This window comes from Eublepharis macularius, chromosome 1 (genome assembly GCF_028583425.1).
Source record: "Eublepharis macularius isolate TG4126 chromosome 1, MPM_Emac_v1.0, whole genome shotgun sequence".
Classification (NCBI taxonomy): Eukaryota; Metazoa; Chordata; class Lepidosauria; order Squamata; family Eublepharidae; genus Eublepharis; species Eublepharis macularius.
Window position 1 is genome coordinate 13,003,425 of NC_072790.1, and position 20,610 is coordinate 13,024,034.

The window sequence follows — 20,610 nt, forward strand, 5'->3', positions numbered from 1 at the left end:
TTGACTGGCAGCAACTCCCCAGGGTCTCTCCTACTTGCGTACGACCTGATCCTTTTACCTGGAGATGCCAAGGACCTTCCGCAGGCAAGGCAGGTGATCTACCACTGACACAAAGACCTCTCCCAGCAGGGCATGCATAATGCTCCATGCCCACAAATCTCAAGCTGCCACAACTGCTCAGAAATCCAACTCTACAAAGAATAATGCTTTTATTATTTGCTTTTCACATGCAATGTTTCTAAATAGGAGCCCCGCTATCGCAGAAGGTGAAGGCAAAAAAATGAGCTGGGCATTCCACAGTAGAGATTATTCTTCCTTCCTTTACAACTAGCAAATGCTTGTGCGTATGCTTGTCTTCACACCCATGATTCTCCCTAGCATAGATGTTGGTCCAATGACCACCAAGCTCAAGTGTAAGGATTATACTACAGCTCATATTGGGGTTTTTATACGATGGAATCTATCGAGCTGAAAATTTCCCCCAAACAACAAATTATATGGAAAAATGGTTCCCCTTTTTTGAATACATTTCTAAAGAAAATCTATATCCTCCCAATAAAATATATCAAACAATCCTGAATCTATAATCCAAAATATATCAGATAATTCAACTTGAATTTGTCTTTCCATGTTTTACCTTTCTCTGTTATGTAGTTTTCAACAATTTACCCATGTTGCATTTTGAATTGTAAACAGTTTTGTTAATAATTGAAATAAAAATAATAATATTAAAAAAAAATATTGGGGTTTCTATGGTTAGGGTTTTTTAAAATTAAAGAAATACTACGGAAGTTCACAGTAGGCTATGAACAGGCTAGAGTGGAATGAAAACCACTGCTATTTGAAAAGATAAGTTTGGTGTGGGAGCCAGTTTGGTGTAGTGGTTAAGAGTGGCAGAATCTGGAGAATCGGGTTGGATTCTCCACTCCTCTGCTTGAAGCCAGCTGGGTGACCTTGGGTCATTCATTCATTCGATTTCTTTGTCCACTCTCCCCATAGTGGGCTCAGAGCGGAGTAACAACCAGGTGAAAACACATTAAAACGTGCATAAAACACATAAAATCATACAATAAAACTCAGTTCATACAATACAATTCAAGATAGTGGTCCCCAAAATATGTCCTGCCCCATTAACATTCAAGGGGTGGGAGGTGGAGAGAGCAGCCAGTCTGATGGAAAGCTCGGAGGGGGTCACAATACCGCCCCCCCCCAGACAGGAGGCTAAAAAGGAGGCACCCTACACCCCAGCTTCAACCATATGCCTGGCGGAACAACTCTGTCTTACAGGCCCAACGAAAGAAGAATATGCCTGTTGGGCCTGATTTTCCACAGACAGAGTGTTCCACCAGGTCAGTGCCAGGACAGAAAAGGCCCTGGCTCTGGTTGAAGTCAGGAAAGCCTCCCAGGGGGCGAAGATCATCAGCAGATTTTTTCCAGCACCCTCCAGGGCATATATGGTGAGAGGTGGTCCCATAGATATGCGGGTCCCAGTCCGCTAACAGCCTTATAGGGTAAAACCGAAACCTTGAACCTGATTCGGAATTCTACAGGGAGCCAGTTCAGCTGTTGTAAGACAGGGGTTACGTGTGTCCTAAACTGAATACCCATCAGGACACCTGCAACAGCATTCTGATCCCGCTGCAATTTCCGGACCAGACCCAAGGGAAGCCCTGTGTAGAGCAAGTTACAGTAATCTAGTCTGGAAGTGACCATTGCATGTCTTTAGGTCACAGGCTGAAAGGTATGGGGCAAGCTGCGTGGCCTGTCATAGATGGAAGAAGACAGACTGTCAGGCCTGCCTAGGGGATTCTCTCAGACTCTCCACTTCATCCAACACGGTTGTATGAGTTAAAGGTCTTTATTCAGATAAAACTCCCTAGAAGTGCACTGATATATAGATTGCCAAGAATGCTGAAGCAAAGTCTTCCCCGAGAGGTTATAGCCCAGTCCCCCTCCCCCCAGTCCAAACAAGTCAGTTGAAGTCAGCGAAAGTCCTGCAAAAGATGCAAAGCTGAATTTCCCACGGCTGGTTCCCACACGTTGCCAGCTGTACTGATAAGGCCTCTTAGAAAAGCATACCCGAGTACAGTGAAGGAAGCTACACTACAGGAAGAAAGACCCCCCCCCCAAGTAGATATGCATTCACAGTTATGGCAGGCAACAGCTGTGATCTGAACCTCCATTGTTAAGGAGGCTGTGGCGAAACGGGGCGTTTCCTCCCACTGGTAGACCCCGCTCTGCCTACCCTTTTCGCCTCTGGCCAGGCACCTGAAGGGGCTGTCTCCCTTTCCTGTCTCCAGGTAGTTGCTGCCACCACTGTCCCTGTATGGGGTCCTGGTTAGGCGGGACAGCCTCCTCACCTCCCTCCTCCGCTAGTGGGCCCAAGCAGTTGGGGGACTATGTGGAACAGAAGAGCTTTCTACCTTCATAAATTCCAAAACTCATTTATTTAACTTCTAACTACACACAGGCAGATGTACAGTGAACGGAAGGAATAATAAAACAGAAAGAGAAACCCCTACTCTATCTCCCTCATGCCCTAATTAGATGTTGTGTAGGGCAGGCCCAATCCTTTGATACCTGGGGTTACATTAGATCTCCCTCTCCCCTCAGAGCCATCTCTCCCTCAGCTCTTCAGCCACCAACTGTCAACTTCCAACTCCTCTCCACCAACTGACTCGCTCTCCCTCCAATCACATTCTATTCTGGAACTGACCCTTCCCCTCTGCAGCCCATAGAAAGTTAACTCCACAAACCAAAAAGGGCGTTTCTCCACAGAGGCATCACTCCCAAACGCCTAACTGTTGAAGCAGACGCAAGAAGTGCCCCATCAAAGGTCGGGAGCCGGATCCCAGCACCCAACAACCCATGACCCCGATACAGGACCTCTGTCTTTGTGGCATTCAATTTCAGTTGACTTTGCTTCAACCATCCAGACAAGGCTTTAGCTAGAATATCTGGGGCAGAGTCCAGCCGGTCATCCATCAGCAGATGCAGCTGGGTGTCATCCGCATACTGGTGACAACCCAGTCTGAAACATTGCACCAGCTGGGCAAGGGGGCATATTTAAATGTCAAACAACTTCGGGGAGAGTATCACCCCGAGGAACGCCGCACACCAATGGGTGACAACTTCTCTCCTAGCGCCACCCTCTGTCCCTGACCGTGGAGAAAGGAGACAAGCCACTGCAAGACCGTCTCTCGTATTCCCACATCAGGGAGGCAGTGGGTCAGCAGGTCGTAGTCAACTGTATCGAACGCTGCTGTACGGTCCAGTAACACTGGCAGTGCTGACCCACCTTGATCCAGATGTCTGCAAAGATCATCCGTGAGGGTGACCAGAACCATCTGTCCCATGGCCTGCATGAAAGCCGTGCTGGAAGGGATCCACGACCAGGATAGAGGAATCCTTCAGGAAACCCTGCAGCTGCTCCACCACGACAGCTCAATCACTTTGCCCAGAAATGGGAGGTTCAAGACTGGGCAGTAATTGGCCGGGTCGGTGGGGTCCGAAGATGGTTTTTTCAAAAGAAGTCTCACCATGGCTTCCTTAAGGGCTCCAGGAAAATTACCGGAGCTCAAGGACAATTTAACAATGGCCTCCATAGAGTCTGCAAGCCCTCCCTGCTGGCTTTCACCAATCATGATGGGCAAGGGGTCCAGGAGGCACATGGTGGGCCTTGTCAGCTGCAGGATCCTGTCAACCTCACCCAGAGAAAGTGGACTGAATTAATCTAATACTGGCCCAGAAGACGGCCAAGTGGTTTCCAGTTCACATACTGTATCAACTGTGGCTGGTAGGTCATGGCGGAGAGACAAGATCTTTTCTGCAAAATAACTCCCCAAAGCCTCACAACTAACTTCCGAATTCATAATTTGACTGTCTCCCTGAGATGGGGGACCAAAGACCGATCCACTTGGAATAATTTTGCTGAGCGTGAGCTTGCAGACACAATGGAGGCGGCATAGAAATCTTTCTTTGCTGCCTTCAGCGAAGGCTTTCATAAGTGTTCTATAAGATGTTCTTGCCTCTTTGTCCCAACGCTGCCACCACACTCGCTCTAGCCGTCTCAGCTCCTGCTTTATCCACCATAGCTCCTCAATATACCAAGGGGCTAGCCTGGGGAGGGGTTGGAGAGGGTGCCGGGGGGCAATTTCATTGATAGCTCTGGACAGACGGACATGCCAATCTTCCACCAGCTCATCCAACAAGCTGGATCCCGCAGAGCATTCTGGAAGCCAATTGGATCCATTAGTCTCCGCGGGCAAGCATAAATCAGCTTGCTGCCTAAGCAAGGGGGGAGAGGCTGGCATACTCAGACGAGCCTTCAGGACACAGTGGTCTGACCACGGCACCACGTTAATTTCATCCAGATCCACAGAAAAACCCATCCCAAAGACCAGATATAGTGTGAGGCCCGACTGATGCATGGGAACAGATACAAATTGGGAGCGCGTTGCCATGGAAGAAAGCCAGGTCTGTAGCCTGTGAGGAGGCAGCAGCATCGACGTGGACACTGAAGTCACCCCAAACCAGAAGCCTGGGGTGCTCCAAGGTCCACCCCGCCACTGCCTCCAGAAGGCTCGGCTGGGCAGCTGCTGGTGCGCTAGGCGGTCGGTACACCAAACTGATAGCCAAACACTCCTCAGCACCCCACGCCAGGCCCACACAACCAATGCCACAATCTTAGGGGTGGGGAGTGGCCTGAAGGAGAAAGACTCTCGCACACACTCTGGTCACAGCTCTCTCAGCCCCACCCACCTCACAGGGTGATTGTTGTGAGGATAACAGTAATACATTTTGTAAACCACTCGGAGTGGGTATTAAGTTGTCCTGAAGGGCGGTATATAAATTGAATGCTGTTGTTATTAATTGACCTGTTGTCAATTTAATCATGTTGCGGCGTACAAAGCAACCCAGGATGGGTAATCACAGTTACTGCTACGCTGCGCTTCTACAGCACTGCATTAATGGAAACTAATCTTGTAGACACCCTCTCCAATGGCTGGCATTAAAAGCCCAACAGAGCATTCTGGGATAGCATGGCACGGCCCTGCCTGTGTTTTCTCAAGGAAGAGAAAGAGCATTTGAACATATGCACAGCATCCCTGCGACAGCATCCCGTGTCTCTGCCAGGCCCGGGAGAAGGGACAAAGGACAGAAGAAGCCCAACTTGAGATGTCTTAGCTATGCAAACAGCGGAACGCAATGCCTGCTGCCTCCATGCTCAGGGGTAGGGCCAGACCTGGAAGCAATTTTTCTTCATTACAGGCAATGAAGTGCCTGGGTAAATGCGGAGATGCTCAGCAGTAACCACCCCTCCCAAAGAGCCCTGTGTGCATTGGTGTGCACGAAGATTGCAGTCAAATGTCACAAGCAGCTGCAATTAAATTTTAACAGGTATGAATGACACCTCTTGCTCGTCTCAAAGGCACCTCCTGCTGCCCCCTGCAATACACAGCACTGGACTGAACATTTCCCAGTTTGACTATGCTCTAATTCACTGTGAGATCCAAATATAGGAGCCCTGATGAACTAGAGCCCGTTTACTCCCTGCTGTGATTCCAGTTTACACTAAGTTTGGTACTTACCTCTAAAGCCCTCTGCGGACAGGGACCAGCATATCTGCAGGACCGCCTCTCCCTACATGTGCCCCAGAGGACGCTTCAATCAGGTGACAAACAGCTGCTAGTGGTCCCTGGCCCCTGGGAGGCCCGCTTAGCCTTGACCAGGGCCAGGGCCTTTTCAGTCCTGGCTCCAACCTGGTGGAACGCTCTGTCCAATGAGACCAGGGCCCGGCAGGATTTGTTATCCACCGGGCCTGTAAGACAAATAGAGATGAACGCCCTCCCTGCTAAAGGCATCCACCACTGATCTTTTAACCAACTACGCAAGGAACCTTCATATGGTGGATTGGGGGCAGACTGAAACTGATAAACAGATTACTCCTGCGCTGCCTTCCTTGTACTTTTCAATACTTCTATTGTATTGTTTTTATATTGTTGTTTATTTTTTAAAAAATTTAAATCGTTATTAATGTGCTGTTTTATAGAATGTAATCTGCCCTGAGCCTGCCAGTTCGGGGAGGGTGGAATAGAAATTGAAGGTAAATAAATAAAAAATAAAATAAAGGTTTAGTATCCCAGATTGCATGGCACAAACAATCCCCAATTTCCACATTACAATTTGGGTCTGCAAAAGGTCACATGTGAGTCCCTCGGTTCCTATGCACATAGCACCTGATTTGGATCTTGACTGAAGAGCACATGGACACTCCCCCCTCCCCCGCCGCCGCCATTTTCCTGATATGAATCAGTCCAGGGATCCACTGGGAAAACCCAAGTGAAAATTTGTGGCTTAAATAGCCCCCGTCCCTACCCTACCCTCCACCCTGGACCATTTCAGGTCAGAAAACCAGTGAGAGGGGGGGGGATGAAGCACCTTCTCCACACACTCTACAGTTGTGGTCTGGATCAGGCAATGCGAGCATGAGAACTGAGGAACCTGCGAGGGATGGCGATGCAGGATGCAGGAGCAGCGTAAGGATCCAGAACCTGCCCTATGAGGTCTATCGTGTGGAAATTGAGCCCTGAGCCTCCTAAGCGCCTTCATTCGGGCCTCCCACTGAACTTGATCGAGCTAGAAAGCATTCCATCAGAGTCTACATGCTGGAACCACGGTACTGGAGCCCGACTGAAGCGCAACTGCAGCCTGTCCTGACATCACAGCACTGCCCAAGAGGAACCTGTTCAGGACTTTGTTTTAACTGGAACCATTGCCACCTGGGCTCGTGGATCAACAGTAATCCCCCCACCAGTTTTTTAGTAAGACTGTGAGACAAAGCCATGGTCCCAGCCTCTAGAGATCACAGCTCCCTTTGCTGTACCATGTGGATATTCCATTGAATCAAAGCATCCTTCCTACCCTGAATGCACCCACGCAGAAAGAAGAAATGTCTGACGTCATTAGCGGCATCAGGACATTCTCCCCTAGGGAACTTCTGTGGTCTTGCACAAATTCTGGCTCTGACCTAGATTTAGAGCCATGCTACTCAGTACAACGGATATTTATAGCACCTGAAAATAATTGGCTTCAAGTTTCTACAGCAGGGCAGGGTTTAGTTTCCAAGCAATGAGATGATGATCAGGCTGACTGAGAAAGGGTAACAAAAAGACCCTTCCCATCTGATGAGGCTAACTGCACTGCACGCTTCATCCAATATATATCAGCTTGGATTCCATGGAGGATTTCTGCTGGTGGAAGTGGGGTATTGCTGGCCAATTCCTCCTCTGGGTGCAGACCTCTGACTCCCCCCATGCAGTTCCTTGGCGCCCCCCCCCCATCTCCCAGGTACACCATTTCAAAAGCTTTGGGGACTGTTGCACCAAGAGGAGGCAAGAAAGTCACGCACTGCTGATAGAACTCGCCAGAGGGAATTTTCAGTGGGATCCAAACCCTTAACTTTCAAATTTGTTGCTAAGGGGGAAAGCTGGACCCCAGCAAATTACAGTCTCCCATTCACGACTTCAACCAGGCACCACATTGAAATGACAGAACAAAAAACAAATTTAAAAGCGTATCCCAGTTAGAAGTAACATGATTCGGCCTTCTCCAAGACGCCTCTTCTTAGATTCGTATTCTTTCTTTCCAGAATATCAAGTCCATGCAGAAATCGCACAGTGACTAGCGCAAGGCCAACGCCTGGTTTAAGTTACGGGCTTTCTCCATGAAATTCCTCTTAAACGGCATCATGAAGTCGTCAAAGTCCACCTCGTAAGTAAAACGCTGACGGCGCAGCTCTCTCTTCCTTAGGAGATCTTCGGTGGTTGCTTCGGGACTCCATGTCTTGAAAAAGAAAAGCAACCCAAAAATTACGATGTGAGAGGCTTTGTTTCACTGACTACTCTTAAGTACAAACAAACAAAATACACGTAACAATACATTTTTACCCTGACTTTCTTATCACTCAAAGCACCATACAGCCCCTTCTACCATTTTTTCAACTTTGTAACCTGACGGACCTCCAACCTGATGGAGATTTCTGGTGAGCAAAAAAACTTGCACGGTGTTTAGTGTCAATTTGGCTGATCCTAATAAAAGGCATTACATGGATTTTGTTCTTGTTTTTGTTATAAGTCTCTAGCCAAAGATAGTAAAAAAAAGAAAGAAAAACCAAGAATCCACTTCACAATGACCAGTACCAAGCCAACCCCTAGCATCTCTGTTTTAGAAAAGGGTTAGTTAGTAGGTGATGTGAAAGACCCTCTACCTGAGGTCCTGGAGAGCAGCTGCCAGTTGAGGGTCTGACTCGGTGGAAGGCAGTTTCATGCCCTCACAACTTCCGCTAGTATAGGCCCCAGAAGGCCTTCAGTTCCATCAAAGCCCTGTCTAAATAAGACGGCCTTGTACCATCTGCACAACAGCATTAGAGGCGGAGTCCTATTCACTCCATCGGGTAAGGGGCTTCAAAAATGACAGCCATATACATATTTTTAAAGAGGGCTCCAGGGACAGGAGAGAAAACAGAGTTGCATTTACCGTAACTGCTGTTCACTGACGTCTTCTGTGCAGGCACACATGGGGACTGCGCATGCGCAGGCCTGCCAATCGGTGGGTTTAAAGCTAAAGTCCACTAGGGGACTGCATCTGCGCAGCCTTTCCCGCCCAACGGCACTAGAAGACGGCACCCCGAACCCTCCTGTTCTCCTGAGCTGCCGCCTTCTACAATAACTATGAAGAAACGCAGTGGGATAGGAAGGAGGGTTTGTGTGCCTGCACAGAAGATGTCAATGAACAGCAGTTACGCTAAGTGCAACTCTGTATTTATTGTCTGTCTTCTGTGCAGTCCCACATGGGAGACTCCCAAGCTTCTTACCTGGAGGAGGGTGTCCCCTTCATAAGAATAATGACTGAAGCATAGCCTGTTCCACAGCTGACTCTCTCCGTTCTCTCACATCCAGGGCATAGTGCTTCATGAACATGTCTGATGACGACCACATAGCTGCACTGCAGATATCCTGTAGTGGTATTCCCCTCAGGAACGCAGCCAAAGACACCTGGGCCTTCGTAGAGTGCACTCTCAACCCCAAAGGACAGGGTAATTTAACCATAACATAACACTGTCTGATGGTGGATTTTACTCATCGAGCTATCAACTGGACCGTGACCACCTTCCTCCCCTTTCTTAGGAACAGCATAGCACGCAAATAAACATTTGTCCTTCCTAAAGACAGCTGTACATTCCAAATAAAATAATAGGACCCTACGAACATCCAGATAACGTAATGCCCTTTCTGAATCCGTACATGGGGCAGGGAAAAAAGTTGGAAGCCCAATATCCTGGGACAAATGAAAGTGACACCCCCATCCCTCTTGTCTACTAGAAATATCTTGGAGTAGAACCCCAACGGAGGTTTCTCCTCTAATACCTCCCTTGGCAACCAGTTCCCTTATAGCAGCAAGTAACCTGTCAGAAAGGGAACAACAGGACAAATCAGGGAGAGATAGAGCTGGGTAACAGGCAAACTCAACTTTATAGCCAACTTTAACAATTTGCAAGACCCATTTATCCCAAGCCCCGATGAATTCAGCCAATCTATTTCCAAACATCACTGGCTGCTCCAGGTCTAGTCAGAGTTGCTTCTGTCCTTGTCCCTCCTTGGTGGAGGTCGTCTGCTGACCCTGGCAGACACAATTATTAGACCTCCCCGTTGGTATTGGCTCTGGTGGGGCTGAGCCTACCTAGAGGAGTATTGAGGATATGGTTGGTATCTTCCTCTAAAGAGCTGTTATTGTCGGTACTGATAGCGTTGGGTTGAAGGCTGTTTTGGTGGAAGAACCCCATAGGAACGGGCAGTTTGTCGATCCTTTCTCTTTTGAGAAAGGTAGTCGTCTGGTGGTTGTTGTGGATTTTCCGGGCTGTATTGCCGTGGTCTTGGCATTGTAGTTCCTGACGTTTCGCCAGCAGCTGTGACTGGCATCTTCAGAGGTGTAGCACCAAAAGACAGAGATCTCTCTGTGTCACAGTGTGGAGAAGATGTTGGCAGGTAATTTATATCTACTCAAGAAGGTGGGTTTGGGCTGAGTCATCCTGTAAGAGTTTCCCAGGGTGTGGAATGCTAATGGAGGGAGGCTTCACTGTATCCTGAGGAGGTTCTTTTGCATATGGATTGGTGCTTGATATGCTAATCTTCTCTGCAGGGCTATTGTCGGGTATAGAGTATTGTGTTAGCCTGGTGTTTTTCAGGACTGGAAACCATGCTCTATTCATTCTTAGTCTCTTCTTTCCTGTTGAAATTGTGCTTATGCTTATGAATTTCAATGGCTTCCCTGTGCAATCTGATGAAGTAGTTGGAAGTGTTGTCCAGTATTTTAGTGTCCTGGAATAGGATACTGTGTCCTGTTTGGGTTAGGCTATGTTCAGGTAGTCATCTGTTTTAGTGGAGAACAAAGTTGTTCCTTCAAAGGGAAAGTCTTTGATCCTATTCCTTGTATCCGGTGGCAACGCCATTGTCTGTAGCCAAGTATGTCGCCCCAAGACCACAGAGGATGCCAGAACCCTGGCTGAGATATCTGCCATATTATGGCCAGCATTGATCTGCTGCTTAGAGAGCTTCAGTGTCTCTTCTTGAATAACTTTAGCCAACACTTTCTGATCGTCAGGAAGCTTGTCCAGAAAAGATGCCACTCTATTCCAAAGGAAAATTTGGTAAGCTCCCATTATTATAGCTGAATAATTCACTATCTTCACATTGAGAGCTGCAGAAGCATACAATTTCTTGTCCAAAGCATCCAGCTTTTGGCTCTCTTTGTCCGAGGGGCAGCGACATCGCGCCCTCGGACTGGGCCACCCCCGCCCCCACCCCCGCCCCCACCCCGGCCGGCACCCACCTGCAGTCCCGGGAGCCCGCCAGGAGCCTCGCCGGGAGGGACGCTGGCAGGGCCGAGGGCTCGCCGCCCAGCCCGGAGGGAGAACAAGCCAGCCAGCCGGAGCTGATGGCCGCGGCCGCCGGCACGCTGCTGCCGGAGACCCGGCGTCAAACGGCCAGCGGCCAAAGAAGGAGGAGGCCGTCTGCGGGGGAGGGTCCTCGGCCCCGGCGGCAAGGAAGAGCGCCGAAGCCACAAGAGGGGCGGGAAGCGGCTGCGCGGAAGGCCAGGCTGTGGCAGGATGCCCGCGCCAGCGCAGAGGGCCGGCTGGGCCTACAACTCCCAGGAGGCCAAGGGAGGAGGCGGGAGCAGCGGGCCTGCAGGCAGCCCGCACGGCCGCCTCCCGGAGCAGGCCATTGGAGGGGAGAAGGGCCAGGGGGGAGAGGGGCGGAAACAGGGGCAGGAAGGCCAATGGGGCAAGGGCAAGTGGGGCCAGCAGATGTGGCCACACCTGGCCCAGGTGGTGGGAATGATGTTGGGGGCGGGGACCAGAAAGGAGGAGTGTGGGTGGCCCTGATGGGGAAGAGTATTTAGGAGAGATCAGCTCCCTGGCCGAGAGGATGGATGTTCGTAGAGGTGCCAGACGACCCTGACGGGACGGCTGGCTGGGTGGAGCCAATTGCTGACTGGCCTTGCCAGATCAGACGGCGGCCGCCTTTCTGAGTCCTTAAAGGGAAATACTCTTCGCTGGCCTACCAGGCACCCGCCCGCCAGGCCATCCGCCCGGCTGCCCAGAACCCAGCACGGACCCGCCGGGGGCGTCCCGTTCTGATCCGCCGTTATCACTGCCGCCAGGGGGCGCCCTCCAGCCTGACACTCTTTGTCAGCTGGAGTAGTGTGGGAGCCTTGTCTCTGGTGCGCCTGCATCTCCTCCATAACAAGGGATGAGGGAGGAGGAGGGTTAAACAAAAAGGTACAAATGTCATCCCCGGTCTTATACAAGCCCTCTGACTTCTGGGACGTTGGGTGCATAGAGGCTGGTTTCTCGCACACCGTGTTAATGAGGTTGACCAGCCCTTCAATAATAGGGAATGCCACAGTCAATGGGTTCCCTGAATAAATATGCCTAAGGATCTTATCCTTTGGTTTGAGGTCCCCAGCTACTACCTCAATTTCCAGCGATCGAGCCATATGTAGTAACTGTTCAGTGTATAGGCGATAGTCCTCATTAGGGGAAATGCAACCAGTTCCCAAGACCACCTCCTCGGGTGACAGCTCTGATGTCAGACTGGGGCTCATTCTTCGGTCTTTCTCCAATAACTGGTATGATAAAGCAGATTCTGGGATCATGTAAGGTGACCTAGATCCCCTACGCACCTCAAACGTGCTGAAGCCTGATGTTATAGGAAAGGCGCGATCAGGTTGTCCCAAATCCAGCCCATATATGATCCTTATCGTCTGGAGCGAGAGTAGTAGGGTTGCTCCTCTTAGTCAGAGTGCGATGCCTGATCAATAGCCATCTCCTCCTGAAACCCCCCCCCTTCAGCTGAAGAGTGGTACAATGGGGATCTCTAATGAAACGAGGGTGTACACGGTCTCTCCCCTGAGGAAGTTTGAATGGGGTCCTCACAGGGCTGAAGATGCTTAGCCTTTTGCTTAGCCTTCTTACAAGGTGACTGTGTCAACTCTGAATCAGCAGCGGGGTCAGTCGTGGTCTTTGGATATGATGCTTTCAACTCCGAGTCCTTCAGTTCTGACGTCCTCGGATCCGAGCCCTTCAAGCCGGTCTCTTTTGGAATCGACCTATTCGACTCCCGTCCCCTCGACTCCGAGAGCATCAGATCTGATCGCTTCTTCTTAGTCTTTATGACCGACACCGGGGTCGGATCTGATCTCGACGGAGATTTTGTTGTTGGGTCTGGAGCCCGGGTTGTTTCAGTGAGACTATGAGTCTCTGAAGTCTGGAGTTGGGGCCGGTGCTGAGTCAGATACAATGGTCTCATTCTCGATGCCGCCGAGTGCCCAGAAGGGTATTGGATCCGTATCGACTCCAAAGAAGGAGTTGGAGTCCAACTGGAAGGCTGGTGATCGGCCTTTCCAGCAGCGGGTGAGAATAATGTCTTGGGCACATCTGATGCCTTCATGGCCCATTCCCATAATAAAGCTTTGAGCCTCCTAGACGTCTCAGCTCTAGCGTTGGGGGTGAGATTATGGCAAACATAATCCCGCAGACATTGAGGCAAACGGAATGCCCATCTGTCCTCGTCATTTTTGTAGCACAAGTTTTGCATTGCTTAAAAAAGTCTTTATCAGCCATACTATAGAAAGAACTCTCTCTCATGTATTTTCCTCTTCTAGGGATGAGTGGAACGATGTAGAACCTTCCCGGTCGTCAGCGAAAAAGGAACTGGAGGGTTAGGGGCACCGCTTCCCAGTGCCATTAGGTGGGAAAGGCCATGTAGGTGCACTGGGGAGGCGAGCGCCCCTAGCAGGCTTTAGCTTTAAACCTATCGATCGGCAGTCCATGTAGGTCTGCACAGAAGACAGACAATGAAGGAGAGGATTGCAGTTTCGGATGGGTACCCATATTAATTTGTAGTAGCAGAACAAATTTCAAATCCAGTAGCATCTTAAAGACCAATAAAATCTGCTAATATATAAACTTATGTGAGTTTCGTCGGCGACCAACTGGCCTTCCTAACCAGTTATGTGCAGAAGTGAGCTTTGTCTCCTGATATCTTACCGAGTGGGAAATTATGTTTGCTTTTAAGGTGGAAGAGGAGTCGAATTTTGAGAGGACTGTGGGTGACATACAGGAGTGGTAATACCAGGTCATATAAGGCTGTTTATTTTGAATATTATTTCGCTACCTGTCCAGAGCAAATCTGCCTTTCTTATTAAGAGAAGAAAAAGCGTTGCTAATCATGATTTAAAGAATGAATGTCCATGTAATATTATTAACCTAAAGTTTAATATGTCATGTTCAAATTATTCACTTTTTGTTTTCCACGTTTCATCTCTATATTCCTGTATATGGATTTATGCTCCTGTATTCCTGTATTGAATTTATGATTCTTTTCAAATTTCTGCAATGCACACTTTATTGTATTGTTTATTGAATGTCCCGGACAGTGACTGTATTGATTTACCCAGTATAATCCACCTTGAGTCACAATGAGAAAGGCAGACTACAAATAACATAAGAAAGAGCAAGAATCCAGTAGCACCTATAAGAATTAACAAAATTTGTGTAGGGTATGAGCTTTCACGAGTCACAGCTCACTTCTTCAGTATCTATTGCTACAGGCAGACTGACATGGCTACCCATCTTGATCTACAAATAACATAAATAACAAATAAAAATAATACTATTTGACTGGTCAGCTGTTATGTTCATAGCGGCTACCTGTTTCTCTAAGAAATGCTCCTGAGATGCAAAAGAGAATTTTGTCCCACAAAACAGGGGGTTTATTCCAGATGTGTAGGATAGTAAGAAAGAATATGCTGTAGCATCTTAGTAATATTGTCAGGGGACCAGATTTCGCTCAGAGGCTGCCATGTGATCCTCTCCAAGCTTAGCAAGTCTGCAGTATCATCCTTGATATTCTTAATTTTGTAAGACCACGGTGTGACCTAGGCCCGTTGGCCTAGTCACTGTGGCATTTCAAAATATTCTGATCGACACAACTTGAAAAAAAATGGGAATGGCAACACAAGGCTATGAAAAGGACACAATAATTAGATTATTTGAATTGCTATACTTTGGGTAATGAACTCATGCAAAGCTACCCTATGCTGAGTCAGACCACTGGGGTCCATCAAGGTCAGAACTGTCTACTCAGAGAGGCAGCAGTTCTCCAGGGTATCAGGGGTCTTCCAAATCACACATGACCTGAGCATTTTTTTAATCTGGAGATGTCAGGAATTGAACCCGGGACCTTCTGCATGAAAAGTGCCACCGAGCCACAGCTCCTTTCTTAACAAAACACACAATGCTGCTGTAGCTGTAGCTCTCTGCTGGTTCGAGCCCCACAACTGCCATGAGCTCAGCAAGTTGCTTTGAGTGAGCCCTCCTTCAGCCCAGCTCCTCAGCTGTATTGTGGGGATACTAACAACACTGAGTGGGGCACTCATCTGTCTAGGAGAGCGATATATAAGCACAGTTGTTATTAGTTATTATATTGAATCAGATTGTTGGTCCATCAAGGTCAGGCTTACCTACCCAGACTGGCAGTGGCTCTCCTGGGTCTTAGGCAGAGCTCTTTCACATCAGCTCCTGCCTGCTGCTTTTAAGTAGAGACACTGGGGATTGAACCCAGGACCTCCTGTGTGCAAAGCAGAGTGTCATGTATCTGACACTATGCCTGTTCAGTGTGTTATCTCTGCTTTGAAGTTAAACACTCTCCGGCGAAGAAACGAGTGGCCTTGAGACCGGCTGCAACTAACACAAACGAGGCATCTCCTGGGAATAGGGATGATTTCATGCTTACTCTGTAGATGTAGCCTAAACTCTGATACTTTTTGTCTCTGGTGTCTGCGCCAGAATCTCAACGGGCTTCTAACCTGGGGGAGGGACTTTATATCTAACCATGTTTGCCCTTAACACATCCCTTCTGCCAATTCCACTGTCTGAGCACCTTGAACCTGATAGATATCTAATAAAAGTTACTTCAACCAAACCACCTGTGTGATTGATGTGGAGAACTGGGGGATTTACTTGCCAGGGACTGACACACAGGCTCTCCTACTGAGCCACAGGTCTACCCACAATGGGTGAAAGTCTGAGCACCCACAAAAGCGATGGACACAGTACTGCAGTGCAAACGAAACAGATCTTTTTCAGGAGCACTTACTCGCTTTGGCGTAAAAGTGATATTGACTTTCCTTGTAGCTCCTCTAGTTATTAGCGAATTCAGATGGACGACGTTATCCCTGAGAGACTCCTCCTTCTCTTCAAAGAGAGATTTCTCAATGACAGCTTCAAGTTGTGGCAGGGCCTTAAAAAGACACATCACATGGCAAGCGGGATAAACATGTTTGTGTTGACAAGTCTCATCGGCGTATCTGGAATACGTCCTTAAACAGCACTGTGTTTCTCTTTACGTATCAAAATGAAAAGGCCACGTGAGGGCTACCACACATATCCTGACTTTCAATGCCAAGCATGCACATTGAGGTTCAGACATTCTTAACAGCAGAAACCCTCCAGAAAATATATATAATAAGGCTAATTCCCTTAGGGAAAAAATAGCTTCTCTTTCCATGCTGAGTAAGCAAAAAGATGAAGGCCGTCCTATTTCTTCAACCAGTAGTAACAGCTGAGGCCCTTTGTCAGGATCCCTTTTTAATAACTCACCTTTCTTTCCTTCCACTGTGGGTTGGGATATGTGCAAAATCTCACCGTCTATCTTTTCCTTTAGGGGGAGAGTGATATCTTGGCATAACAAACAGCTTATAAAAGAGCACTTAGGGTTGAACCATTCCCCAAACAATATCGATTTAAAACCTTTTGTTAAAATGCCAGTGTCTCTGAGGGAAAACCACTTGACTCTCCTTTTTTAATAGCTCCAGTATGCCCTCTCAAATTCTGGCTATCAAAACTGATTTAATTTCCATGTGATTTTCCCATGCTCATGAAGAACCTAGCTCAGCTGAGGATCAGAGTTTGCCAGATGCTAGCCCTCTTTGCCTGGGTTATTTCTGGCAAAGGAAGGGAATATCTGCAAAAGTCTGTAGCTGACCAGGGACAGAAATTCAGCGCTTTGCGTGGATGCCACTTCGTGGCCTTGACCACAGGGCTGGGACCTCTGCAGCATTTCTACAGCCATGCAAGACCACCCCCACAGTCCACAAATCACAGCTTCTTGGCAGCCCTCCCCTATGGCAGCCCCAAAGGCCTCTCAAAATTCCTTTGCTGGGACTCCCAGGGAGGGGCTTTTAAGGGGCACTCTGGACTGCTATGGGAGGAAGGAGCTGCGAAAGGTGTGATCTGAAGAGGGGAGTCCTTGTGCCTGCAGAAAAACTGCGCGGTGTCTGGCCCACCGTCTTCTGCTCCACAGTGACGAAAGGAGCTAAACAAAAGAGAGAGGCCAAAAAAGTCCAAACCCAAGCATTCTGTTCCAACATAGCAAAAACAGAGCCTACCCGCAACCCTTCCTTTCCCTTCCCAAGTCAATCCTGTAACCCCTGGGACTCATTTCCTGATAAGGATGATGGGGGTTGATTCCCCTTCTCTGTTTCAATTGGGAATACAGAGGCAACTATAAAATCATCACCTCCAGCACGACGAGGATTGCTAGCCAACAGCTAGTGCCCACCAAAAGATGGGAAGGCAGAAGACCTGCCCAATATGAAGCGGTCCCAGCTCATTTAAAATGGACGGCCACAGTACAAGCACCTCCAATGCAAAGTCTGCTGGCCTCCCTTACAGGCAGGGGTCGTTTCGTAGAAAAAGAGCTGGAGGGACTCATTAGCATAACTCATTATCATATGCCATGCCCCTTGACATCACCAGAAGCGTGTCATTAGCATAACTGATTTGCATATGCCACATCCCCTGACATCACCTATCCTGGCTATTTTGGACCCAATCCTGGCCATTCAGGGCCAAAATTGGGCCCAAAATGGCAAAAGGGGCTTAAAATGGCTGAAAAGGAGCCCAAAATGGTCAAGATCAGGCCACTGCTGAGTGGAAGAGTGATCCACCACCTGTCAGAGGCCCGATTCGGGCCGTTTCAGCCCCAATCCAGGCCAAAATGGGCCCCAAATGGCCGAGAGTCAGGTAGGAGGGGCTACCTGACATGTGACCTCTTGGGGGAACTACCGGAACTGCATTCCTGTGCATTCCCCCTCAAAATGAGCCCTGCTTACAGGCCATACAATGCAATCCTGCACTGTTCTCCATCTAAGGGGTAACCGATCTTGGCACAGCACAGGTGCAGCCTCTCAGTGGGGCAAATTAGGATGTTTTGGGTGAGGAGAACAGCACAGGGCAGAAGGCAGAAGCCCCGTCTCCCCCTGTGCAATGGTCCCAATCCAAATAGGGCCCCTGCAGTACGTGGAAGTAACTCAGAGCCAACTCATTAAAAATACAATGTCCAGCGTGGCCCTAGGTCTACTCTGCTTAGGGTTGCCTTTCCTCACTGGAACATTCTGAATTTGGGGAAAAAAATTAATTCAAAACAAGTGAATTTTCACAATCATTGAGTTCTTATTTTGCGTTGACTTGTGGAACAGTTACTTCATGCAGAACATTAAAAGCTGCTTTTTCCCCCAAGCCTGCTTTCAGTGGACATGCCAGGGCTTGAACCTGTGACCTTCTGCGTGCAAAGCACATGCTCTTCCACTAAGTGATGGTCCTCTCCAAAGACATGCTCTAAAAGCTTACTTTCAGTATGGGGTGGAAGAAGTGTCTTCCCAGCGGAAGTGCTGTGACTGTCCCCCGCCCCTAGCTTCCCTACATAGGCTGTTGGCAGTCATTCTTCAGCATAGACTTTCCACCGATCTCGGGTCAGTGGGACATTTGCACACAAGGTGCTGGTTTCGTCCAGCCCCATCACCCTACCTCTTCTTTCCCTGGTTCTTTCGCAGTAGACTCCGTGAGCTTGGGTCTGGAGGCTTTGGGTTTGGCACCTTTCTTCCCTTTCTGTTTATCCGCTTTGTTTTCAGGTGGCTTGGGCAAGCGGTCCAGCGTGTCTTGCACCAAGTGGATTAAACGGTTGTCAGCATATGCCCTGGCTATGTCCAGTGCATTCTGACCTGTTTACAAAAAGACACAAGTTAAGTGCTAGAAAGCCAGAAGCTCCTCCCTGTCTGGAAAAAGACCTTTTGGTTCTCCATCAAGAGGCAACAAGTACCCTCCCTAGCTCGCCTCCCCTTCTCCCCATGTTTCCATTTTACAGTCCTGGGCTATGCACCAATGAAAACAAATTCACTGGATACTCTTCCAGCATTGCAAATGAAAAAGACTCTTAAGAAAGCCTTGATCTTGGCCAATATGTATTTTCAATAAAGTAGAAGAGTGCTCAGTCTTTGGAAAAACTTTGTCAGACTGATCACTGGAATTCCCGTAGATCAAGATCTGACCCAACGATCAGCCTGAATCCCCCTCCCAACCCTAAAGACGCTCGAGTTTCTTAAAAGCGAAATATTGAAAGCACAATCACAAACTATTCCTATGAGAAGGAAAAACAGGAGGAGCTTAAAGAAGCCAAGGTGGCTCCATAAACAGCTTTCTCATGAATTGAGGAATAAAAAAGACTCATTTAGAAAATGGAAGGAGGGCCTTATGTCCAAGGATGAATATAAACAAATAAGTAACCTATGCTTGTAGGGAGAGTGTTAGAAAAGCTAAAACTCAGTCTGAGCTTAGGCTAGCAAGAGACGCTAAAAACAACAAAAAAGGGTTCTTTGCTTCTGTTCAAAGTAAGAAAAAGAGCAAGGACATGGTAGGCCCATTGCAGCAACAGGGAAGTGAAATTGTAACAGGCGATGAAGAGAGGGCAGAACTGCTCAATTCCTACTTTTCCTCAGTCTTCTCCTATGAGGGAAATGGTGCTCAACATGGCAATAACAGAAGACATGATGGGGGAAGGGAGTTACAGCCTAGGATCAGCATAGAGGTAGTACGTAAACACCTGGTTTCTTTAAATGGAACTAAGTCCTCAGGGACAGATGAATTGCTCCCAAGGGTACTAAAAGAACTCGCAGATGGAATTTCTGAGCCTCTGTCCATTATTCTTGAGAATTCTTGGAGATCATGCGAGATACCAGAAGACTGGAGGTGGGCAAATGTTGTCCCCATATTCAAGAAGGGGAAAAAGGAGGATCCAGGTAACTACCGACCCGTCAGCTTGACGTCTATACCTGAAAAAGTCTTAGAACAAATCACCAGTCAGTCCTTGGGCATTTAGAAAGGATGGCTGTGATTACTAAGAGCCAGCCTGGGTTGCTCAAGAACAAGTCATGTCAGACCAACTTTATCTCTCTCTCTTTTTTTTTTGAGAAAGTTACTACCTTGCTGGATCAGGGGAATGCTGTAGACAGTAAGGCTTTTAATAAGGTTCCACATAATATCCTTATCAACAAGTTGATAAAATGTGGTTTGGATTCTATTACTATTAAGTGGGTCTGTAACTGGTTGACAGATGGCACCCAAAGAGTGCTAGTTAATGGTTTCTCATCCTCTTGGAGAAAAGTGGCAAGTGGAGTTCCTCAAGGATCAGTCCTGGGACCTGTTCTGCTCAACATTTTTATAAGTGATTTGGATGAAGGAATAGAGGGAATGCTTATTAAATTTGTGGATGATACTAAATTGGGAGAGGTAGCAAATACGTTCGAAGACAGAATAAGGATACAGGATGATCTTGGCAGGCTGGAAAACTAGGCTAAAACAAATAAAATGAATTTCAACAGTGATAAATGCAAAGTTCTGCATTTAGAAAGGAGAAATCAAAAGCATAATTATAGGATATGGGAGACTTGTCTTGGCAGTAGTATGTGAGAAAAGGATCCAGGGGTTTTAGTAGACCATACACTGAACATGAGTCAGCAGTGTGATGTGGTAGCTAAAAAGGCAAATGCGATTTTGGGCTGTATCAACAGAAGAATAGTGTCCAGATCACGTGAAGTGATGATATTGCTCTACTCTGCTCTGGTTAGACCTCACCTAGAGTTTTGTTTTCAGTTTGGGGTGCCACAATTTAAGAAGGATATAGACAAGCTGGAAAGTGTCCAGAGGAGGGC

The 20,610-nt window shown here is 48.0% G+C and overlaps 1 protein-coding gene across 1 annotated transcript in view; it reads right to left on the bottom strand.

Annotated features, from left to right (window-relative positions):
• Nucleotides 1-7,683: 7,683 nt before the first annotated feature.
• Nucleotides 7,684-20,610, bottom strand: part of ANKEF1 (ankyrin repeat and EF-hand domain containing 1) — a 30,294-nt gene continuing 17,367 nt past the window's right edge. Inside the window, exons 7-9 of the mRNA XM_054992018.1 lie at nucleotides 18,430-18,624; nucleotides 15,720-15,868; nucleotides 7,684-7,845 (exon numbers count right to left, since the gene is read on the bottom strand). Coding sequence (XP_054847993.1) covers nucleotides 7,684-7,845; nucleotides 15,720-15,868; nucleotides 18,430-18,624 — 506 coding nt within the window. The remainder of the gene's footprint in view (nucleotides 7,846-15,719; nucleotides 15,869-18,429; nucleotides 18,625-20,610) is intronic.